Source organism: Equus caballus, chromosome 16 (genome assembly GCF_041296265.1).
Source record: "Equus caballus isolate H_3958 breed thoroughbred chromosome 16, TB-T2T, whole genome shotgun sequence".
Lineage (NCBI taxonomy): Eukaryota > Metazoa > Chordata > Mammalia > Perissodactyla > Equidae > Equus > Equus caballus.
The window spans coordinates 24,122,121-24,147,874 of NC_091699.1; the positions used below are offsets into that span (position 1 = coordinate 24,122,121).

Below are 25,754 nucleotides of genomic sequence, written 5' to 3' on the forward strand. Positions count from 1 at the left end.
GAAAGGGTGCCAGAGATTCTCCTCCTTTTAGCTTTTTAGGGTCAGAGATGGGTGGGTACAGCCCCGGTGCTGGGGACCGCAGTCGAGAATGACAGCCAGGCTCTAACCTTGGGAGACTGTCTATGGGGAGGGAGAAGACATGGAGGCCAGTGATCTCAATTCCAGGTAATGGGATGACAGATGTGCGCGGGTGCTGATGACGCGCCCTGGAGGTCGGAGAAACAAGAGGCCAATACCAGATGGAGAACCTGAGCGAGGCTTTGTAGAAAACCCGGCATCTAAGTGAGAACCCTACTTAACTTCTTTTATTAAATTAATATTATTAAATATCTTTATTTGTTTATTAACATTATTAAATGTTAATGTTTATATTAAGAAATGAAAATAAATAAAAGGTGATAATAGATGTGTCAGTTGAGTTTGACTCATTTTGGTCATGGGAAGCATCCACATTCTACATCTGGTTGTGTGACTGTCTCAAGGCCCTGGAGAAAAAGAGCAATAACTGACATAAAATAATTGCTAACATTTGGAAAGCTATGCATTTAGAACTTTACAAACTTTATCCTGTTTAATAAGTGGCAATTATCACAATGCATCCCAGGCAGTCAGCTCCAGAATCCATGTTCTTAGCTGCTGTCTCAGGCTGCCTGTGTAAGGTCCCAAGGTCCGTCATTTTGTGATGGAATCATATGGGGTATGTCCACAGACTGACGATAAATCTTTGATTTTAAAAGGCTTGCTCCTCAAATTACTATGGTTGGCCAGAGAATTGTTCTAATCATAGTAAGAGGAAAAGACAGTCAATTCTTGATTATCTGTGTTAACAGAGGAGAACAGTGGCATTGATAATTCAATACAGTTTACAAAAACCACCTGGTGCTTGATTACATTACATTAAATTACTTTAAAAATTACATGACATTTTAGTAGCTAATTATGTACTATTTATGTACCGTTTATAATTCAACCTTCTTTCAGCATATTTGCAGTAAGGTAAGCGTGTGGGAGAGCCTGGGAAAAGGTTAATCAGCATTGAATGCTGCCTTCCGGATGTAAATAACCAAAAATTTGATGGTAGAATAACTCAATCATTCTATCTTAAGATAAAAGCTTATGGAAGCTCCCACCTTATAGGCTGGAAGAATTATGAGCTCACCTGAGAAATTAGACTTATCACCCATGTCTTCTGCCTCCATGGAAAGATGTTGTTTTGAACATAGGGTGTGTGAGCTCTATAAAAACTCAGGTACACTGAGAGAATCCAATTATCTGGAAAAATAGAATTTCCTTTTATACAGTTAAATCACAGATAGATTACACACAGAAAAAGAGGATAAGAGTGAGCACTTGAAAAGGTTAAATAAGTAAGGCAAATAAGCCCTTTTCCAGTGCCCTTCCTTCAGAGTCACTATGCAAAAATCTGAAGCAGTACTAAATTCCATCTGAGTGTATTAACTGGGACTAGGGCCTGGGGAAGTCCCCTTGGATGGCTAAGCATAGAAAGTGTGTTGCTTAGACCGTCCCCGTTATCTATTATCCCACCTTCTGGAAACATCATCTCAATTTTCTTTTAAGAAACTGTCCCTCTCCCATGAGTGCAGGCTTGGCGTGATCAAGGTGCTCTGGCTGTGTGACACAAATTATACTGATCGGATTCTTCTAGGAATTTAGATATTGAACAGAGTGGCATTAAAATTGGAAACAGAGCTGATTCATCCCCTCAACAGCACCCTGAAAAGACTTTCCAAAGTTCCCACAGTGTGGATCCTCAGAGTGGCCTGGTTCTGATTCTCACCAAGGCTTGGCCATTTAGTGTTTCCTTGGCTCATGTGGTCTAATCTGTGTCCTTCCTTTTTGTCTGCTCAAGTTAGCAGAGTTGTTTCTGTTGCTCGCAACCAGTGAACGCAACCTGCAACAACCATGGAAGTCAACAAATCAGACACTTTTGGGTGAAGGTGCCTCTGAGGCACTTTCTAAAATACTTTCAGCTCAGTCAGACTCAGCTAGGGTCTCATTTACCAGATCATGAAGCTGAGAGACTAAAGGACTTTTCCAAGGCATAAAATTAGAAGCCAGGCCTTCTAACGTTTTCCATGACCTCACAGAAGCAGTGACACAGTCTTCCCTGGTTGGTTCACTATGGCACACAGGCAGGCAACTGATGCAAAATGCTACTTCAAAGACCCCTTCAATCAATTAATCAATGATTATTTATTGCAAGGCACTGTGCTAGGCACTATGAAGAGTACATGGAAGATAAGACCGAAGTCCCTGCCCTCAAGGAGCTTACAATCTAGTTGGGAAGACAAGGCATACATACAAGGAAAATTCAGTAACAATACAGGAGTTAAGTTAAAATGCAAGATAACAGTACAAGAGATTTCCAAAAGTCGTACCTGATTAATTACTAAATGAGTGGTACCGACAGGGCTTGCAGCTAATTCAGAGGCAGAACATCACAAAGGACTGGGTGTGGGAAGGCTTCACAGACGAGCTGGGGCTGGAGCCACCCTAGGACAGTTAGGATTTGGGTGAGAAAGAAGAGTGGGGAGGGTATTTCAGGGAGGGGCAGCCATGTGACCAAAAGGCACAGAGGTGAGACCAAAAGCAAGCAGTGTTCAGGGGCCAGTGAGGGCTCAGTATGGCTGGGTACAAAGTTGAGTTATTAGATTAAGAAGGGCCTTAAATGCTCAGGTTTACATTTTATCCTTTTAGCGGCACGGGTGGGGAAACCTTCAAACAAAAGATATCCTTAGGTTAAGTGTACAAAAGATTTAGCTAATCAAGAGAAAATATTCACGTTTGATCTTCAGGACATTTATTTGTGGATTTCAACCCTCTCTACTTGCAAAGAGGATTTGAAATGGTGTATTCAGGGCTATCAGTTCCAAAGGAATAGCTCAGGGGCATCTAGCTTTGGATCCTGGCCAGAGACTTTTGAGTCCCTCTATGATCTCAAATTACAACTAGCACAAGGGTGAGCTAACAAATTCCCTGACAGGCAGGCAGGAAAAATGCTCCCAAAAGACAAGTATCTTTACAAATGACAGAATATTTATTAACAATACCTTTAAAAAAAGATTACATATGCTGGATCACTGGTAAATATCATTTACACTGGGGTTGGGAACTCCCTGGGGTGTCATTTTTTTTTCATTCATTTTATTATTTTGTTGATTTTTTTGCGTGTGATTTTAAATTTTGTTTTAACATAGATGTAACCATATCAAACTAAGAAAGGAACACAGCTTGAAATACTGACAATGTTTTTTCTGGTTACCACTCTAGTTTTTACACACGTGGAATCCTGATTATGACTTTATTGGATAAATATAGCTAGAAGGTTGAAATTTAACTTATATTATTTGTAAGCGAAAACGACAAATTACAGGCAAATTTGAGCTCTCTCAGAAAGAAGAAAAGGTGGTAGCGTGTTTACATGTGAAAATTGTTATAGAAAATTTCATTGCCTTTTATATGCACTGTTCCACTAGTGTCAACTTACAAAACCTCCCCCATTATAACAAATAGTTCTTTTCATAAGAATACGGTTTTGTTGATATTGTCATTTTCCAATGTGTGGTTTTAAGACTTAGAAGGTAAAGCTTATAAAGCAACTAGGCTACTATTGCAAAACAGGAGAATCATCAAGATACCATACAATTTTACTAAAGATCTTTTATAGAATCATGAAAAAATTCTTTGCAGCAACTATTTGCTGAAATAGGAGAAATCTGCCAAACTCCGTACATGATTTTGATTCAAAAGAAGGGCTCTATTATTAAAGAGATACACATATTATATATAAAGAAATTATGAATCCATCAACAGAGAATTACCTTTTTTAAAAATGTACATTCAAAACAGATACATTTAAAGATAGTAAAATTATCTTTTATCCTTTGAAAGACTGGGTTGAGTATAGTAACTTTTGCTCTATGTTACTACAGGATATTTAACTTCAAATTTAATGTCTAAGATAATGCTACTACAAAGACGATGCTAACTTAGTGGTGTGAAAAGAAAGTCTTACCGTACACCGCTAAATTCAGGGATGGGAGTATTGCACAAGGTACCTCTTGGGCAGTGAGTTTAGGTTTTGAGATTGCAGCCATTCCTGAAACCATCTCAAGTTGGGTCAAACAAAATTGACAACAGGTTGGGAAACAAAGTGTACGTGTCAAAAGGACTTGATGCAATGCGTTAACCATCTGAAGAGTCATTTACAGACAGCAGCCTTGAGTTATAGACCAAGCCTTCAGCTGCTCTGCACTAGATCCTTGTAAAACTGTACAAGTCATTTGCAATTTATTTACCAAGATGAGTTTCAAATTCTGTCTCTAAAGGAAATATTTTCAAATAATAATTGTATGATCGTGTTGCCCATAGCATTTTACAGCAGAGGAAAAAAATTAATATCTACATTTCATGTTAACTTTAAAAAATTCTATAAAACACTAAATATATAATAAAAAATATGCATATAAGGACATATGTAAACTGCTTTGGTAACATCATATTACAGATGTCTTCAGTGCATTGCAGAGTTTCCAAAGAAACTTCAGACAAAGCTAGATTTGCTTTGAGGAAGTACTGTATAATGCCATTCCTAAAGAAGCAAAAAACATTTTTTTTTCCAGTAATAAGATGTACTTGAACAACAATATTACTTAGTACTGGGTGTCTCCAAAACAACTAGCTAAATGTTGCTTATATTATAAACAGTAAGTCCTTTAGGTGACTTTCGTCATAAACTGGACCTAGCTGTGAGGGAGATCATGATGGTGCTGATGGCTGACAGCGTGCATGCATTTGAAGTGGAAGGCCCGGCTCCTCTTGCATAGGCATCTGCAAAGAGAAAATAAATTCACTCAATATCGCCTCACCCTGGAAAGCAAGGCCACAGGGCTTTTGGAAACAGCAGAACTGGCTGGATTCTACTGAAAATGACCATTTCCTAACCACTTTTTTTTTTTTTAAAGATTTTATTTTTTTCCTTTTTCTCCCCAAAGCCCCCCGGTATATAGTTGTACATTCTTCGTTGTGGGTCCTTCTAGTTGTGGCATGTGGGATGCTGCCTCAGTGTGGTTTGATGAGCAGTGCCATGTCCGCGCCCAGGATTCGAACCAACGAAACACTGGGCCGCCTGCAGCGGAGCGCACAAACCCAACCACTCAGCCACGGGGCCAGCCCCTTCCTAACGACTTTTTAATGTCAGTTTCATGACTTCCTAGCTATGAATGTGGGAGTAGGCTATGGGACATCTCTGGACCTCCATTTAAGCATTTGTAAAATGAGGATGTCCACATCTAACACAGGAAGCATCTTCAATATTACTGGTAATGTTATTAAAATATGATGTATCAATGATGCACCCAAATAAAAATTGCTACTCCCTTTTGAACTCTACCTTTGTGCTGGGCACCGAGCAGTATGACACAATTCTCACTACAACCCTAAGAATATCTGGTATTGTTGCTATACCATTTCCCAGATGAGGAAATTGAGGCCTAGGGAAGTTAGAGAACTTGTCCACGTTCGCCTAGCTAGTAAACAGCTGAATTGGGATTCGATCCCATGTCTGTTTATGTACACCCCCCCAGACCCCCCAAAATAATCTCAATCCTTTAAAAACTTTCTCTTATAGGTCCTACATTTTTCATACTAAGAGGTTAGCAACTGTCATTTGAGGTTTCTTCAAGATTGTCAGATCTTTGACCAAAAAAAATGGAAAAATCTCTTGAGGAAAAGATCATGTTTTGCTCAAAGTTACATCCTTGTTATCTGATAATGATACCAAGATAATTGCTTAAACTTTGTTTTTCTAAGCAATTAAACCAAGAATCTCAGTCACCCTAAAAAAATATATATAATCCTTGCAATGATAAGAAAGTGTGAAGTGAGATTTTAACAAAGTGAGATAAACTAACCTCAAAACAAACCCCAATCTTGTTTTGTTTTTGTGGCCTTGAGATTAGTTCCATATCTCACCATAAATCTGGTTCCCTTTCAACAGAAGTTAGAGCCCTTGGTTTAACGAGGTGTAGAATTCAATTCTCCCCAGTTTCTTATAAGACAAATATGCTGTTAGTCTTTGTATGCAAAAAAGGTGTAATAAATAGAAACTTCATCTGGAAACTGGCAAACTACTCCTGAGTTCAGAGCATAGCTTGCTGCAGCCTTGGTTTTCCCATCTGAAGTCCTGTTCTGTTCGTTAAGATTAACAAATGCTTATTCAGAAGAAGGGTGAAAGGACCAATGAACATTTTCTCTTCTGATTTGAGGCATCCGAATGTTATAGATGCAACTAAAATTGCTTGGTGGATGCTTTATTCTAACTTGACATCAGCAAGACACACTAACCTCTTTCCTCATCTGAAAAATAATGCAATGGACACTTGGCAGAGGGGCTGAAACTCAGGACTCTGCAGTAAGGCTTTTGCCCATGATTTGTAATATCATCTCTCCACTGAGGGCTTGAAAATTTATATCTCCAGTCTTCACTGAATCGCTTATCTCCAGACTGTTAAATCCAAAGGCCAATGAAAATTGACACTTAGATATCTAACTACAATTTTTTTTTATCGTGGTAAAATATACATAACATAAAGGTTACCATTTAAATTAAAGTGTGCAATTCAGTGGCTCCAATTTTGTACAACCAGTACCATCTAGTTCCAGAACTTTTTCATCACCCTAAATGGAAAGTCAGTACCCATCAAACCACAATTCGCACCACCAGCCAGTCACTAATCTGATTTCTGTTTATGGATTTGGCTATTCTGTTTTTTTTTCCTTCAAATAAATGAAGTCACATAACAATGACAAAAAAAAAAAAATGTGCTGAGATATTTGCAAACATAGGATTTGAAAAATAGGAATGAATATATTTGCTCAAAAAAGAATACTCTCAAAACTATTCAACAAACTTTAAAAACAAATAATCTTGACTATATATAGACATATGCATTTATGTACATATGTTACACACACATATTCAAAATAAATAGTGTCAAGTTCAAAATACTTTCAGCCAAAGACATTGAATTACATCGTTTCACTAGAGACAAATTGCCAAAGCATTTTAAAGTACTCTTTTGCTTGTTCCTCCTGACTGAGGCATGCTTTTAACTTGCTAAGCTGTAATTTGGGGGTTATTGTAGACGCCAACCACATGGGGCCACATGGAAAAACCTGTGTGACCGATTTGGGGCTGCTTTAATCTAATTTTTGATTGGAACAGATTAAACTGGCCAACTGTCTTTTGCATGAAATGCCTGTGATCAGCAAACACCAGTTGTCTGAGGAAGGGGGTGGTATGGTCCATTTTTATTAGAAGTCTTTCTTTGTGGGCTTAATTTCATTGAAGCCCTGACTCATTGCGAAGGCTTATAAGATAAGTTAGGGAGGGAGAAGGGAGAGGGAAAAAAAGGCATTCTTACTTGATATCTTTGGAATTCGAATTTGTTCACTGCTGCTGCCGTCTCCTCCATCACTAAATGGCTTAATTTCTATTATATAATCTTCATCAAAAGGCAAAGAAAGCTCCACCGATGTTTTATTTGTTTCAATGACAGATGTGCTGCTTTGTCTGTTCCATCTGTACAAGACCTGCCAACACAGAAAGAACAGGTGTCACCTGCTGTCCTCACAAAGGCCCCAGAGATGGAGCCTTCCTTTGTTTCCACCTCTGGGCACGAGTGAAATGCAGGGCCACCAAGGTTGTCAGGCTGCCCACATGCATTTGGGAGGCTCATTTATAGCAAGGGCCATGTCTGCAGCTGCCATTTCATCATGAGGAAAGAGTTTAAAGGATACTGCAGCATGGGGCTGGGGGGTAGCATGAGTCTACCAACACGCTGTGTGGCCTCACGTAACCTCTGGAAGGCTCAGCTAGCACACCTGAAAAAATTAATACCTCTTTGAGGATGTATAGAGCTCAGTTACACATGAGGGGCTTTGGCATCAGAATAGACTTGGCCACTGTGTGACCATGGTCCACTTACCTCACCTCTCTGAGCCTCATTTCTCTCATCTGTAAATGGGGATAATAATACCCACCTTTCTGGGGTTTTCTCAAGATTGCACAGGACTGAATATAGGGAAAGGCCTGGCTCTAAAGGAAACATGTAAGAAATAGTATCTACGAGAGCTCAAAGGGAACAAGAGATGGAAGCATACTTGGCAAAAGTTAGAAGCACAGGGCAGGATAAGCTACTATTATCATGGATCCTTTGGAGAGAGGGCATTCCAGCATGGGGAGAGGATCTCTGAAAGGCAAGGGCAATAACTCCCTTTTTCCTACCACTGGGAATCCCTTTTGAGCTACATACAAAATAGGGGATGTTATGCGGAAATCGCAGTCACTCTAGAAGCGTCTGCAGCTTTAGCAGTCCCCTCACGCACTTTTGTTTCCCTTCTTGGCCGCCACTGGCTCTGAGTCTGGGTTAGAGGCTCATTTGATGAGGTGGCCAACTAGGTCTCGTGAAAACACATTCACCTGCCTGGTAGTGCCTATGCTGATCATCATCAACTCCAATGAGGAACAAAATATAAAAGCCTGGAAAAGTGCATCCACCTTTCTGGATACAACAATAATTGTGATGATAACTATCCCACAAATACTCTCTGATGTTTGCTATGAGCTAGGCATTTTATCGACATCACCATGTTTAATCATCACAGCAATCCGAGAAGACAGGTATTAATCCTTTCTACAGATGAGGAAACTAAGGCTCAGAGATGTCACAGAGCCGGTAAGCGGCAGGATGAGGATTCCTAAACCTGTACTCTTAAACCTCTATAACCCACCAGCTCCAGTTTCCCCTGACAATAGGAAAGATAGGGTTGGGTGTCATCAGTGGTTCTCAGTCCTGGCTGTGTGTTAGAAGGACTTAGGAGCTTGTGAAAATACTACTGCTGTAGTCCAGTGGTTCTCAACAAGGCTGGGAGGGGTAGAGGAGCAATTTTGCCCCCCAGGGAGCATTTAGTAATGTCCACAGACACTTTTGGTTATTACAACAGGAGCTACTGGCATAGTAGCTAGAGCCAAGGATGTCACAATGCAGAGGACAGGCCCCACAACAGAGAATTATCCAGCTTGAAGAGGCAGCAGTGAGGAGGCTGAGAAACCGGTCTGCAGCCCCCCTGCGTCAGACTCTGTAGAGGCAGGGTCCAGGCTATGCAACTGTTTAAAACCAGATCTTCAGGTGATGTTAATGTGGGCTGGGGATCATGGGTTAGATCAGGCATTCTCAAAGCTGAGCATGCATCAGAAGCCCCTGGAGGGCTTGTTAAAACAGCTTGCTGGCCCCCACCCAGAGTTTCTGATTTGGTATGTCTGGGCTGGGACTTGAAAATCTGCATTTCTAACAGGTTCCCAGATAATGCCATTGCAGCTGGTCCAGGGACTACACTTGGAGAACTACAAGATTAGTTCCTCCTTCCCTAAGGCCCACTATAAATCTGATCTGCTGAGGTTAGAGACAGAAGGTCACTCTTCTATTGCAAGAAAAACCAAACACAAGTGAAATTCATAAAATTCCCTTAAAATGGTTTAGATCCCATTTGTTCCCTGGCATTTCATCACCTTAATTTATGTCTCTCTAATACAAGGTGGAAAACACAATTTCCTTAAGGTGGAAAGATTCATAAGCCTTCCCCCTTCCTTTTTTGGAGCATCAGTTGTATCAAACTCAGCATCCCCTCACCAACGATCAGGCTCAAATAAATCCTCAGGCACATTCAGCAGTGAGTGTCAAAGCATCTCATCACAGCCCTTCAGGAACATGGGCTGGCTGATGGGATGCAAGGGCACATCTGGCTTTGAGGAATAAATTGCTTCTTTGATTTACCTCTGGTCCTCGCCAGAGTGCAGAGAATTCAACTAGTTTCAAATATAAATCCAAAAGAAACACTTCCACAAAAAAAGCAGCCCTTTTATCAGCACTGCTTATCAGTCTTGTAATATTACTGACTGCAGTGGAACCTAAATAAAGGCCTGTAAAACCTTTATTTACACCAAACACTCGTTCAGCTGACTGACTTGAAGGCTGAGCTTGCATTTCATACAACCCAGGGTAGAAGACAAGGAGAAAGAATGGGCTCATGGGCATGACGATAATGGCATCAAACACTGTTGAACCCTTACTAGGTGTTTAAACACTGTATTTTCTAAATGCTAACAGGGATTACCTCTTGAGGTAGGCACTGTTGTTATTTTGATTGCAAAGATGAGGAATCTGAGACTGTAGAAGTTAAGCAATTTGCCCAGGGGCCAGCAAGTTGTGGACCGAGCATTCAAACCTAGGCAGTCTGGGTCCACAGGCCGTATTCTTGACTAATATTGGATGGCCATACCTGTGTGCTTGTGGGCAAGTTGCTTCCCCTCTCTCATCTATGTCTTCATAAATGCAAAATAAGGGGGTTAGACAGGAGAAAACTGATGGCCCATGGGTCATATTTGGCCTGCATATGTTAACTGCTTGGTCCTTATGGTGTTTACTTTTTTTTGAGTTACATGTCACCAATTAAAAATGAAGGAATTATAGGTGAAAAAGTTTGAGTTCTACTGAAAAACTGGAAGATGTGGCCATGCTGGTCTACATTCCTTTCTGGCAGCAATTGGCTGGAGAAGCCACTGCCTATTCTGGACAATCACAAATTCTGCAGTCTGTCACAGTCTCCAACACTTTCTATTGTGTCCATGTGCCCACCTCAGGACATTTGCACATCCTGTTTGCTGTGCTTGGAACACTCTTTCCCAGAGAACTGCCTATCTCACTTCCTCCTTTCTGTCAAAGCCCAACTGAAATGTCACCTCTTGTAAGAGGCTTTCCCTGGTCTTTGTATAAAATAATGTCTCTCCTGTCTCTTCCACAGCACTGTCTATTCCCCTCACTATGAGTTATTTTTCTTGGTAGTACTTTATTACTACTTGATATATTCGTTTATTGCTGGTAGGCAGAATAGCTGAGTGGCTAAAAGGTGGGACTCTGGATCCATACTGCCTGATTCAGATCCCAGGTCTTCAATACACTAGTTACGTTGATAATACTATATCATATGCTTGAATGTTCCTAAGAGAATAGATCTTAAATATTCTCACCATAAAAAAGAAATGGTGATTATGTGATGGGATGGAGGTGTTAGCTAAGGCCATGGTGGTAATCATTTTGTAATATGTAAATGTATCAAATCAACGAATCGTGCACCTTAAATTTATATACAATCTTATATGTCAATTATATCTCATAAAGCTGGGACAAAATAGACTAGTTATGTGAGGTAGGCAAGTTACTAAACTCTGTGCCATGAGTTCTTCATCTATAAAATTGGGGCTAATAACTGTACCTACTTCATGGGCTATTACAAAGTTAAAATAAATTACAACAGTGCTTGGCACATATATTTACAGTATTTGTTGAAAGGACCGAGTCAACTTAACCCATTTATGTAACCTGCCTGGCTTGGTAGGCAGTTTGGCTTGTGATACTAAAACTGTATGTTCTCTTGTTAGCTTGAGTGTCACAAAGTAGCTTAAGGATTTGTGCTGACAGAATATTCTGGGTCTCAAACTTCCTAAAGTCAACTTCTTATTGAGACTGTTTACCTAAGCAGAAATCCCATGAACTTAGACAATTTAGGTAAAAATGCAAAAATAAATGCACACACACAAATCATATGCGTAATTAAAAAAATTATACATCTCCAAACATTTACATGGTATACGTAGCAATTCAGTATCTAGAGCCAGTTACAGTGAGATTCCTCGGGATCTAACTGGGGCTGTGGGGACTCTGGCTCCTCCAATCCCAGCCCTAAAGAGAAGGGTTCTTGAGTCGGAAATCAAGAAGAATTCAGAAAGAGCCCTTTCCTACCATCTGGTCTAACCTTGTTCCTCCTTCTCTTTTCTCTACCGTCACACATGCAGTTTCTGCAGCATTTCACACACTTGACACCCATCCATCACTGATGCTTCCTTAGATACAAAATTCCCAACTTGGAGCTGCCACTATATTTTTCATAATAATCTAGATCTACAGGATACAGTGAACCAACATGAAAAACCATATTTGGAAAAATGTCTAAATCCATAGCTTAAATAGATTATATCATCTGATCTGCTGCTCTGATATGGAAAGATTCCAAGCTCTCCACTTATCATTTGTTCCAATGTTTTATTCCTGTTCTATGGAAATAAAAATTTCCCCCCATCCTATGCCAGGCCCAGCAGGTCTTTTCTGGGAGGTGAATGCCTCAAGTTTGTCTTGCCCTGCTTTATTCCACCACACCCTGCCTGATTCTATGCTGCTCAAGTAAATCTCCGAGAGGTCTGCCAAAGTGTCTGTTGTGGTAAAAAATATAAGAAGGGCCTTCTTGGAAAGGTGCGACCAAGACAAGCTCATATGAGAGTTTCTGAATGGGGACAGGAGTACAAAGAAATGGCAACTAAATAATACTTGTTCCTCAATTTTTTTCCTAAAAAATGCCTATAATCTTTTGAACCCAGTTCACTGAAGCAAACTTCAGCTTGCATACAGATCTCTGCCTCTGTGAAAGCTGTGGGCACTCCAAGTCACTCAACTCAACAGGCTTCCGTTTTCGCATCCGTAAAATGAAGGGCTTTGCCTAGATGATCTCTAGGATCTCTTGCTGAGCTAACATTTTGCCTGGCTGCCTGAAACAGTTTAGGTAGCTCCCTGCCCTTCGATTTTATTTCAGCACCAGCTTGAACATGAGCTTAAAATCTAGTTAAAGCTTCTCTCACGAAACTCGTGCCCCTTCTCAGGGACTCTTAAAGCTTTCTGCACTTTTATTGTGCTTTTTTAATCTGTTCTAGTGGGTGAAACTGCAAGCTGGGAGGGACAATTTTTAATCTGTTCTAGTGGGTGAAACTGCAAGCTGGGAGGGTTTTTTCACTGTCTCTCTTGGTTTGGTTAAGTCAATTTGGGCCACATCACATCTGCATTTCTTTCCGGTGGTGATTAAGGTCCTGTCATGTTAGCCTGGGATAGAACTGCAAAGTTGCAAATGTCTGTCTTTGCTCTTGCCTTCTTTCTTTTCCTCATTTTAGTGGACTCCTCCCTCTTTCATCTTCCAGTCTCTCTTGTCCTGTATAAAACTGATCAGATAAACTGACATTATTTCACACTAAGAGGCTAACGATTTAGGAGTTCAGGAAATGAGACCTCCTTTCTAGGACAACCAGACTGAATGTATGCTTGGCTGGAGAAATCAGGGTGAAATTCAGCCACTGTTCTCTTGAGGTCCACAGTATGGGGATTCACAATAAGGCATCAGCCAATTACAATTACCCAAGAGGATGGAAGGTTTAAAGGCCATTTAAAAAATATGGCCAACAGAGAGAGCTCTGGCCATCAGGGAAGGCTTCTAAGCTCAGAACTGAAAGATGAGTGGCTGGTTAAGAATGTGGAAGTAAGGGGTACAGTCCCAAGGAGATGGAACAGAGATGCAAAGGCTCAGAGGAAAATGAAGATACTAGAAAATAAAATTTCTCCTTTAATAAAAGAAAAATGCAGTCCCAGAGATATTAAGTGATCTACCTAAAGTCACATAGCCAATAGAGGACCAAAACATAGGTCTCCCGTTTCTTTATGTTATCCAGTCATTCGCCACATAATGACATTTAACTCAACAATGGACTGCTTATACGAGGGTGGTTCCATCAGACTGTTGCCATATAGCCTAGATGTGCAGTAGGCTAGACACTCTAGGTTTGTGTAAGTATACTCTATAGTGTTTATACAATGACGATATCACCTGACGACGCATTTCTCAGAATGTATCCCCCATCACTAAGCAATGCATGACTGTATACTTTAAGACCCTTCCAGAAGAGGTTGCCTTTAAAAAAGGACTCAGTGAAAGGTCTGCAAATTAGTTTTTAGGGAATGTTTCTCTGCTGGCAGAATACAAGTCACTATGCCATTCAGGTGAAGGAAAAACAGTCCATGAAAAGGAAGGTTTTCCGAATCCTTCTCTAATCACATCGCCCAAGGCTTTACTAATGACTATGTCAACTCCCAATTCCAGCTCTGGCTTTACCAACTACTTCCCAACGGTCCATGTTCTTTAACTAGTGCTTGACAGCACTGCCTATCTGCTACTCTCAACATCGCTGTGCAAAAACGTCACAGCCCATGGGCTTAAGTCAGCCTGCAGACCACTTTCATTTGACCTGCACTGATTGCCTCAAACGTCGTTTAAAAGTAAAAAACCCCAAGATATTTATAACCCATTTTAACTGGGGCACCAAGGCTACGTACATTTTCATTTCTAGCTCTTTAAAGTCTGGCTAACATTTATAGAATCAGGCAAAGGAATTTTCTAAAAAATCTCTGCTTCTTTTTCTATATACGCATCTCCCTAACAATAGGAATATGAACAAAAATGATTAACCGTTAGTAATACTGAGAAGTTATTGTTGATTAAAAGAATACAACCAAGACAAGAACAAAACAAAACCGACAGTAGACATGTTAAAAATGTGGTTCTTCAGGATTTTTCAGAGTCCCCACCACAGGGTCTAACCATATCAGACTGACTCTGTCTGAACCCAAAGTTTAGGCAATTCTCTAAATCCTGGCCCATTGCCAGGGACCATTTATAAAACTCAGACCACTTTGAGGACAGAGATTCCTAAAGAGGCTGTGAGAGTATCATCAGAGAAAAGGAGAACACGGTTCATATGATTCATTGGAAGAGACTGTCCCCATTAACAGCATTTGCAAAAAAGAAATTACCCACTTTGTATCCTTTTACTTCCGACTCATTATCCAGGGCCTTCACTTGATCCCAATTCAGGATAATTTTGGAGTCCGATGAATTCCATATGATGTTTCCGGGGGGTTGACTTGGTGCTATAAAAAAATTAAGATATACGAAGTCACAGATTATTAAGTCTCAATGGATTCTGAGGAATATCTCCTTACTACAATTCGAGAGTGGAGGCAATTTAATGGACTATTGCACTAATATGTGTCTTCAAGGTCACTAAAATATGACGAGATACAGCACTGCAAATGGAAAAAGATTCAGTTGGTCGCCTAACATGTATAGCTAAAAGAAGTAGCCCTTCCCAGTAAGGAGAAAAACATTTATCTTTCTGTCCTCTGGAGCAATGAATTTTGCATGGTATTCAGAAAGCTTCAGTTAAAATGCTAAGGTAAATTTGAATCCACATAATGATACCAATTAGTATGCAAATGATCATTGGGAGGTGGGGATGCGGAATGAACTTGGGATATGTTTAATGAATCCCTAAAATATTTTTGAGCAAGGTTGTTCTTACGTGGCTTTCTGGTCGTCACGTTGACCGTTGCACTGGAGGGGCCTGTCCCAGCAGTATTATATGCCTTGACAGCTAAATGATATAGTGCACTGCCTTTTAAGTTGGTGATTTTTGTTGATGTCTGATTTCCGATTGTTCGTATTTTTCTGGCGTTTTCTTCCTTGTCATCATGTCTCCAGTATTTAACCTGAGAAAATAAAAAGGAAGACCTCGAAAATCATAACTATTGGGGATATTTCCAATGTCATCAGGGAATTTTTTTAAATACAGATTCTTATGATTGAGTTCATTTTCTATTCTAATTCACAAGCAGAGCTTTCAGAACCAAGAGCTTTGTATGCTCTGAGAAATTATCCACAGTAAGAAGGGCCCCTTTTTGTTCTTAGCTTCATTGTGAGATGTAAATTGGCGCAACCACTGCTGGCTACTTCTCCCTTTTTTCCCACCTTTGTTTTGAGCCCAAGGAATCCCAGGCATTTCAGAAGTTAAAGCTCATTTTGCCAACTATCTCATAAATGCTTATACCTCCATCTATTTTAAAAAACATCTCTGGAGCATACCACAGAAAAGGGTAATCTCACAGTGGAATGTTCTGTGCTTCCATTAATGCTCCCCTAGAAGCAATTGTTCCCTAAAACAAATGCTTCTAAATGGGAATCCAGGTCTTTTTCGCATCAGAGTGTGTTTTGAAGGTCTCACTGAGACCTAGGGACTCTTTCCCAGACTCAAGGCTCATATCTCTTGCTTACCTCATAACCTTGTATCCGTCCTCTATTCTTCTCTATCGGGGATGCCCAGAAAACTTCAATGTCTGTTGCAGAAAGACTTCTGGCAAAGATGCTGGCTGGTGGTTTGGTGGGTTCTGAGGATGAGTATGGAAAAAGTTATCACTCTATCAGCTGCATCAGGACAAACTTCTAGATACTGGCATTACAAGGTGCAAAGCATCCATGGTTATATTATAGCTCTTAGTGATTATGATCCAAATCCTCTTTTTATAGAGAAGCCATGATTAACGGCTGGGGGTGGGGGGGTGGTGATGAACACGGTGGTGAAGAGACTTGTCCAAAGTCTTTGGCGTCTAAATTTGGGGGTAGGTGAAAGGGAACTAACCTAAGACTACTTAAGTTTAAGCACCACGTTTTCATAGCCAGTGATTCCTTTAACACACATCCTTCTTAATTAGCATTTGTCATAGATGAACCTGAGTCTTAGTCACTGGATTATGAAAATGAAAGAGAAAGGCAAAAGGAGAGTCACCTGACTTGACTAAGATTCAGGAGAGCCAGGTGACTGTTCAGTTCTACATAGCAAACTGTTTGATCTTGGACAGGTCATTTATGCTTCATGGGCCTCAGCATCCTCAAATGCAAAGGAGAGCCTGGACCAAGACTGCTTCCCCAATTTCAGTTACTTTCGCCAGAGATATATACCATTATTATATATTAATATTTTCCTTTCCGTGGTCTTTCTTAAAGAAAAACCTAGCCATGTCATGCATACTAACATTCATAAAATCCTGGTTTTCATTTGATAGCTGTATTTTTTTCGAATGCAATTCAAATCAATATATAACTATTAAATATTTTTAATAGTTCCTCTGGTACCATTTACAATCAACTTGTGGACTCCCTCTGGAATACACATCATGTTACAGAAAAAGTTGGACAAGGAGACCTCTAAGGTTTTGTCTATCCATAACAATGTAAGCTTCTATTTCTGTTAATTAATTCAGTACTTATTAAGGGTCTATGTGTCAGGCACATTTAGACACTGGTGACACAAACATGAAAAATAAATAGCCGGCCCTCAAGAAACATACCTTAGTGAGGATGGCAAATTAAAATTCAAAGTTTATAATACATTGAGATGAGAGTATAACAGGAATGTTAAGATATTAAGGTAAAGAGAAGCACTTAACACAGTTGGCCAGGGGAAATGAGAGAACCTTTGTTGTTCAAGTGGAGTCTTGAAGAATGACCATGAAATCACAAGGTGGTCAAGACAGGGAACATTAAGAGAAGCTGAAGCATATACAAGGGGCTCAAGCTTGTTTGGATAATTGCACATCCTTTGGATATGGTTGGAGCATGGAGTATGCAGGGTAGCAGCAGGAGTTGAACCAGAAGATAGAGTCAGGGGCTAGATCGTGAAGGGTTAATTCTAAAAATAGAATTCTTTTAAAAGTAATGATAACATATATGTAGATATGAAGACCTTTGTGGTGCTTGTGATTTTGGTCCTTAGCAATGGAATTAATAATGGGTAGTCATTAGTCTTTATATACAGTAGTATTGCTATCTTTCTAAGATACCAGTGGTAAATAATTAACCAAATTTTTACATTATACTCTTCTCAAATAAGGATATACCTTAAATTTATGGGTACAGTGCTAAAGCGATTGTACATCCTAAAATCAATTTCTCAGAATTGAAGAAATATCAAATATCTAGGCAGCATAAACCATACCTTCTTCTGCAGAATATACCACTGTGGTGGGACTGAAAGGGCCTTCTCCTTTATTGTTGAAGACACCCACTTTAACCTCGAAGGGAAAGAAGGGGCGCACGCTCTCATTCCTGAATACGTATCTGGAGGCATCAGCTGAGGCCAGCACTGTCAGCATCCAGATTATTTTGCCATAGGGCCGGAAAGCCACCACGTAACCAAAACCTCTACCATTCTGTAATTCCTCGGGGACTGTCTGGGAAGGAAGGGAGGTGGTTTTCAGAAATCACAGTAGTTTGATTCAAATGTTAAAATTGTTTTATTCTCCCTCCCCAACATTCTTGTCCATATTCTTCCCCACCAATCTTATGTTGGGCTTTGTCGAGTCTTAAATTTGGGGCTTGCCATTGATCTACCTTAAATATTCATGAGGTATTGCAGAAGGTTAAAAAACTTGATGAAAATCTGCAATAGAGAGCCTGACTTCTTCATGGGGAGACTCAGCTCTGAAATTGTTGGAAATGACTGGACAGTTGATCTAGAACCCAACAATTTCAACATATACCATCTAATATGAATCTTCCTCCAGTGCCAAATAGACAAAAGATCTCATTGAAGAAGTAAACAGCATCTTTGCTCAGCCAGGATCAGACTGAAGAGCTGAGCCAGAGGGAGTGATTTCTTTCACTGCTGGGGCTTTGGTTGAATGAAAGATTTTAACTTCTGGGGCTGTCATTTAAAATTCTTCAAAAACATTTAGGAACCCATTCTAAAACTCCCACCTCCTCTCTCAAAATCAATTTCTGATAAATTGGTGACTAACCTTCCTCCAGGTTGTTTAAAAAATACCTCATAGAAGAGAGCTCCAGCAGCAAAGCCAACTGCCAGGAAATCATGCTGGTACACTGAATCTATTGCTGGCAAATGTTTTAAATCAATTAGTCATGCAGCAATTGAGGAAGAAAAGAAAAACTGGTTTTCTCTGAACCAGCCTTCTTATATATATATATATATATATATACATATATATATATTTGGTTTTTACTTCTGTTGTCTTCCCTTTCATGATTGTTTTTCCTGTGATGAATTGAATTAAAACTTAACAATTAATGGGCAAGCACCATCTTGTTCTGCTAGTCATTAGCTATGTGAGGGGGAGTGTTTGCATGCAAATGGATTTTAGCTGTTAAAAACAGAGGAGGAAACTTCCCAGATATGTTTAACATAGAGGAAAATAATAAAATCGCCTAGACTAATGTATGTTCCTTTGGTTCTATGATTCATTTACCTCCCAGGTTATAACCAGTTCAGATTTGCTGCCTCCACCACCACTGACATTAGCTGGGGTGACTTCTGGGACTGTGCAGGAGACAAAAAACAAGTCATGTCAGATGGCAAGGGCAAATGAGGGCCAGGAAGTTTGCCTGGCTGAGGTGACTCACTTTAAATGAATACTCTGATGCACACACCTTTGTCTTTTGGGATCAGAAAGGGGCCCAAAGCATCAGCTTAAGGAAGTGAAACATACCGAGGAAGTTGATACTGGTTACCTGTTTCCCTTTCAACAAGATACACATGTTATCTGACATGTCTGACCAATGGTTCAGCTCCATCCCTAAAGGCTGAGGTTCACTGAGATGAGGAAAGGACTGAGGTTCTGGTTCTAAAGCTTGGGTAGGCATTTATTAACCATGCGGTTGTACACAAAGGAGAGACAATAGACACTCTGCCCCTGCAGAGCTTACAATCTAGTTGAGGCAGAGAGCACATACAGGACAATTATAGAGCAATGTCAACAATAAGCAACAGTACGGTACAGACAGAATGGAGAAGTGCAGTGGTGTTCTGAAGTAGCAGGCTGCTCAGAGTAGGGTAGGGCTAATGGCTTCTCAGGGGAAGGTGAGTTTTAAGCTGGGTGTTGAAGGAAGCGGTGAACATAGGTTGACCCTTGGCTCACTGTGCTTAAACTCTTTGATCCCCAGTTTTCTCTGTAAAAGAGGGGAAATTATGCTAGCTTCCTCCTCATGATTGTTGAGAAGAATTAATTAAATTACAGTTTTGGAGGGGGAAAAGAAAGCATGGGGTTTAGCTATATTATCAGCATGTAAATGAAAGACCCCAGACAGAGTTTAAAATTGTCTAGCTGGGGTATGTAGTTGGTAACTGGGTATGTCCCCTTGGTTAAGGCCTATGAAATAGATGTAGATGGGTTTTTGTCCAGGAGTAGGGTCAGAGTTCTCATTTGCTTAGGGACCTTGTTATTCCTTCAACAAATATTTGGTATTGTCACAGCTGGGAAGTCTACACAGACCCATACTTAATGAGAGAAGTAAAAATACAACTAACGCAGATGAATTGATGTCATTCTCTCCCTTTGGGAATTCAAGCTGTGTACATGAGGGTCACACTAAATTTCTGCATGGGTTTGTGTGAAATAGCAAGATGTTCTGAATCTTAGCTTCTGGGAACGGTTTATACCCTAAGAAAATCTTACTGAACATTTCTGAAGAACTTATTCTTTGCTACAGTGATTTCTGTGAGTTGATTTCATTTGAAATGTGGGGTATGTATTTAAAAAAATAATAATCCTGGTAGGAGAATCTTGGTGACCAAACAAACCAATGAAGAGTTGACATTGGAGAGAACTAAACACAGAGTATCTATCCCTGTACAAGGGGTCCCAGGGAAGAGTGAGAACTTAACTCTTGATTGAAACTCACTACTGGTTAAGCTGAGCATCTACTGGCGTGATTTCTGATCATCATAATCATCCCAGGGAAGGGTGTGCTAATACAGAGCCTCAAGAGGGCTGAAGAGCAGGAAGAATTCAAAGCCTTTCCCTAAGGAACAGTAGCCTCTGGAACAGACTATCTGTATCCTGGGTGGTACTCACGGGCCTCTTCTGTCCTCCGCTTCTCTGAGGGCCGGCTGGGCTCCCCAATCCCAATCACGTTGGCTGCAACTGTGCGGAATTCATATTCGACCCAAGGGTTCAAACCCACCACTGTTGCTGTGAATGTCTTCCCATCAATGAGTTCCGGGACTGAAAGACATCAAAAGGTGAGGATGTTTCACAGGACTCCACGTTAGGAAGACAGGAATTTCCATCCATCATCATCACCATTACTGTGTTTAGGGCACTGTAGGCAGTCTGAGAGTAGCTGCACCAACAGCTGTTACAGGAAGGTAATCCCAGAACTTTCTATGCTAAACTAATAAGCTCAAATCAGACACCATCACAAAAGACACAGTCTTCAAGGCCCAAAGCTACTGGACTGTAATCATTACTGTTATCACTTAACATGTTTTTCAGCATTTATGGTGTAGTGCCAGGCACATTGTTTAATTCTTACAACTATCCTATGAGTAAGGTAAAGTTATTGTCTTCATTTTTTATAGATGAGGAAAATGTGCTTCACGAAGGTTAAGTGACTCACCCAAGGTCACACTGGATTTCTACCTTTGTCTGTCTGTGGTCCAAGCTCTATAACTTATCATAACAATGGAGTTACAATATTATAAAACTATACTACTACTGTCAATGAACTGTATTAGCATATCTATAGAATCTGTAAACAGAAAAGGGCTGGCCCATGAAGAAAACAAAAAATGAGAGTCAGAGAGGCAGAATTTGACAGTGTTCACCTAGCAGTATTTGGAGAAGGGCTCCGGCACAGGAGGACATGGCCTGCTTGATGCCACAGCCATGAAGCTCTGGATATTGCTTCCGTGCTCACAGAACAACTCTTTGAATTTTAGACTGATTGCCAGAGATTTCCCACTGGGGCCAGAAGACTCAACAGGAGGTCCCCTGTGACCAAGCTGAGGTCACCATCCTGGTGACTAGGCTGCAGTGGCTGCTAGCCTCCTCGGGCCACACCTACACCGTCCTACCCTCCAAAGATAAAAAGCGTGGGCTCTGAAGTCAGACCACCTGGACTCTAATCCTGAGTCCACACTTAGCAGCCAAATGACCTTGGGCAAGTTGCTTAACCTTTCCATGCTTTGGTTTCTTCACCATAAAATAAGGCTAATGACAATATCTATTCACAGTGTGGTTGCAAAAATCCAAGAGAAGCATTTAGCAGAGCATATGAGACTTAGTAAGAGTTCAACAAATTTCAGGTTTTTTTTTTAACCATCATTATTATTAGCAGCAGCATCTTCATCCTCCTCCTTTCCTGCATTATATTTATGCAGCACTTTCTATTTTTTAAAAAGTTTCACAATCATTTCTCTTTTGGGTCATAAATAATTCTTATTATGCCCATTTAACAGAAGAGGAAAACGAAGATGAATAGAGATCTGCTGATTAGCAGAGTCAGGAGTAGACTTCATATTTCCTCATGTCCAGATTTTTCCTATCTTTCCTTTCTAAAACACTCTTGTGACCCAGAAGAAAGTCAGTGATTCAGCTGGAAACACAGAAACCCATTTCTAATGTTGGATAAGCTAAAATGAAAAAAAAAGTTGTTGAAATCATTACTATTCATATGAATTGCATAAAACTGGGCTTATCAGTCCATTTATTTCTATTTCAAAACATCAAGGCAACACAGCCAACCCTTGACCACTAGAGGAGTGTGTATCTTGCTTACAACAACTACTTGTTTGTTCAATTTTTCCTCAAATGAAAGCCAAATAAAATAACAAAATGAGTCAGTTTGGAGGTATTGACAGAGATGGGATACTATGGCTAACTCACGTAATTTTAATTTAAAAAAATCTCATGCTTTTCCACGCCCAAATTTAACTACCTAAGAAATGGGCTCCAAGCTTCAAGTCAAGAGACTCCATGTAACCCTTAGTTATCGGCTTCTTGAGAGCTGCGTATAAACTTCACATTGACTGTGATTGAAGACTAGCACAATCCACTGCTTCCCAAAGCGTGCTAGTGATACGCAGACAATATTAGGTAACACACAGATAGATGCATTTTATTTCTAACTAACGTATTTTTAAATGGGTATTAAGAAAAAAATATAATGAGCATAACAGACCTATCATTTCACAGATGTTCTTGCTTAGGATGAGTTAAAAACAAAGGAACAAACATGAGCTGATATAAAGAAAACTATTAAATAAATGATAGTACAGTTGGCTGAAGTGTAGGAAATACTTCCACTGTATTGTTTGCAGCTGTGTCTGAACAAGAACCTAGATGCTCCTTGGCTTCTGCCACAGTGCTTTGTCCACTATGTTGACTTTCAGAAGCCCCTTAAAGATACCAGCACCAGGTATCCAATATGGTACCTGTATTGACTGCTTGCCAGCCCACGGAGAATGGAGTTCTGGCTTGAATGACATACATGGTGATGGGGCTATGGTTGTCAGGCCCGGGTCTCCAGGAGAGCTGAGCGGTGGTGTCTGTAATTTCATCTATGGTGACAGCCTCTGGGGGTCCTGGGGGACCTGTGAAAGAGCAAGAGCCTCAGAATTGGAGCAGTGTGTTCAAATGTCTGAGTAAGTAATGACCCAATAGGATGCTGACCTATTCAACTATTTATTGACTCACTCACAGATTCCTCACTTGTCAATTCCTTTTTGGATACCTACTAGGTGCCCAGCATTCTTCCAGTCTCTGAAACTACAGAGATGAATGAAACATGGCCTCTTTCTTCTAGGGGCTCATAATAGAACAGGAAAAGCTAATAGATAAACAAAGAATCACAAGAGAATATTTGGTCTAAGGGCCAGCCCCGTGGAGAAGTAGTTAAGTTCGTGCGCTCTGCTTCAGCGGCCCAGGGTTTTGCTGGTTCGGATCCTGGGTGTGGACATGGCAACACTCATCAGGCCAAGCTGAGACAGCGTCCCACATAGCACAACCAGAGGCACTCACAACTAGAATATACAACTATGTAGTGGGGGGCTTTGGGAGGAAGAATAAGGAAAAAAAACAAAAAAAAGATTGGCGACAGTTGTTAGCTCAGGTGCCAATCTTTAAAAAGAAAAAAAAAGAATATTTGGTCTTGATTTTAAGAGAGCATATTGGGGTACCACAACTGCAAAATTCATTAATTCATCCATCCAATATTTATAGGTCAGGCACTGTTTTCCGGGGACACATTACTGATAAATGAAGATTAGAGTCTTCTGAAAATAGTCATTTTTACCACTGATGTGGATTTGAGCAGAAATGGCTTTACAACTTTGGGGGTCACAGTGTTGCTCTGTGCATTATAGTTACTGACCCCTCCCTGCCCCACATCAAATGAGCACACACTTGTGTACAAGGGAACTCTGTGAAAATGATCAGTGCTCAAGAGTCACAAGACTGTGGCTTCTTGAGAGGAGTTTCAAAATTGGGCTGGAGTCTAATGACCCTCATTTGCAGTTTCTGCAAGTCATACCTGGATTTTTCTACTTATGCTCCCGATGCTCATTGTTTTTGTCCGCGTACTTAAACCATCAAACAGGAGGAAATCAGATTTAAATAACAGCTTGGAAATCATAAAGAAACAGAGGGATGGAAAGTGGTTGGCAGGCAAACACAAATATCAACAGAGCCAGAGCAAAGACCTCAAGCTAGCCTAGATTCAAACATGAAAAGCTCTTACTAGGCAGTTAAAGGCACTTCTAAGAAGGCACAATTGACCACCTCAAGAGAGAAAGTGATTGTGAGGGGGACGTAACGACAAACCTCATACCCACTGGATAGGAGATACTCCTAGGAGGCAGTGCTAAGGCCCAGTGCAGCAATCAAATAGACTGCCCGAATACTGTTGGGCCATGTCACAGGAGCAGGGAAGAAAGAGACTGCTCACAGAGCGGTGAAAAGTCAACGGCAACTTGGTGAAGGATGACTTTGTTCTGGGATTCACTTCTGCACGTGTTATGTGATGCCCTAAATTCTTCTTTCCTTTTTTAAAAATCATTTTTATAGACCCACAGGTGAGACTAAATTTATCTTTTTCCTCCTACTCCTGAACAAGAGGTCTGGAAATCTGTATGCTGGAACTGATTAATTTTCCATGGTGACATTTCAGCATGTCAGTCTAATGCCACCTAGATAGAGCTGAGGTAACCTTTAGTCTTTGGGACCCTTATTAACCAGATAGAGTCCCGAAGACAATATAGTCTTCTTTTTTTCTCACTAGCTTTCTCATCCAGCATTCCCATCCCCTGTTTTAATGGAGGTTCCTTTGACGGCCTTGAAAATCAAAGTACCACAAACAGAAAAGCGTTTCCCCTCCAAACTCCTCAATGAATTAAATTGATAGGAAGCATCTGAGCCCATTGTTGGAAAGAAGGAAATAAAGAGCAGGTATGAATTTGACCAATGGAGACAAGATGGTACTTTCACAGCTTTCTTTGCTCTCTGTCACGTTCCTGCCACCCGCCCCACAAGTGTGTAGATGTGAGCTCACAGAATGTTTACCAACTTTGTTTTGGGGAAGTTGGGTCCCTCTTTCAAAATAACAAAATGAACAAATGTTCATCCTCTGAACAAAATGTCCACGTGGTCAGGGGCTCATAGAACTTTCTGTCACAAGCAAGAGCAGAGGGAAGATTGGTATGATTCCAGTGTCTCTGCTTCTGTCTCAGGGAAGGGTGGCCTTTCTGGCCACCAATAGATTGCTATGGATGAAATAAGTAGATATCAGAGAAGGAGGGAAGCCGGAGCCAAGACCCAAAGCTTTACTAGTTTCAAATATAAAAATCTCTGACAGGGCAGTGAAATGCATTTCTGCCTCCCCTCTGTAATATGCAGAAAAGTTGCAAGGGCAGAGCCAGAGGAGATAAAACAAAAGATTATGGTTTAAAATGGCATATTAATGTATTGGCCTTATTAACTAATTAGGCTAGATTTTCTTTTAGACTGCATTTGCAAATTCCTCTTGGTATTTAATGTTATTTTCTGTGAAATGAAGTATACAATATCATTTAAGAACTTCAAGTATTACTAATTTAAATATTTATTAGTCTAATTTATTGGTGTTTAAACTGCTGGTCTGAACATTATCCTAATTAAATAGAGGATAAATTTTCA

The 25,754-nt window shown here is 40.4% G+C and overlaps 1 protein-coding gene across 10 annotated transcripts in view; it reads right to left on the reverse strand.

Annotated features, from left to right (window-relative positions):
* Nucleotides 1-2,195: 2,195 nt before the first annotated feature.
* CNTN4 (contactin 4) overlaps nucleotides 2,196-25,754 on the reverse strand; it is an 874,155-nt gene continuing 850,596 nt past the window's right edge. For all 10 annotated transcript variants that reach the window (XM_023620062.2, XM_023620061.2, XM_070238574.1 and 7 more), the window contains 9 exons: nucleotides 23,018-23,176; nucleotides 20,658-20,807; nucleotides 19,053-19,123; nucleotides 17,786-18,020; nucleotides 16,066-16,178; nucleotides 15,317-15,503; nucleotides 14,773-14,885; nucleotides 7,446-7,614; nucleotides 2,196-4,851 (listed from right to left, as the gene is read on the reverse strand). In XM_023620062.2, coding sequence (XP_023475830.1) covers nucleotides 4,751-4,851; nucleotides 7,446-7,614; nucleotides 14,773-14,885; nucleotides 15,317-15,503; nucleotides 16,066-16,178; nucleotides 17,786-18,020; nucleotides 19,053-19,123; nucleotides 20,658-20,807; nucleotides 23,018-23,176 — 1,298 coding nt within the window. In that variant the 3' untranslated portion in view covers nucleotides 2,196-4,750. The remainder of the gene's footprint in view (nucleotides 4,852-7,445; nucleotides 7,615-14,772; nucleotides 14,886-15,316; nucleotides 15,504-16,065; nucleotides 16,179-17,785; nucleotides 18,021-19,052; nucleotides 19,124-20,657; nucleotides 20,808-23,017; nucleotides 23,177-25,754) is intronic.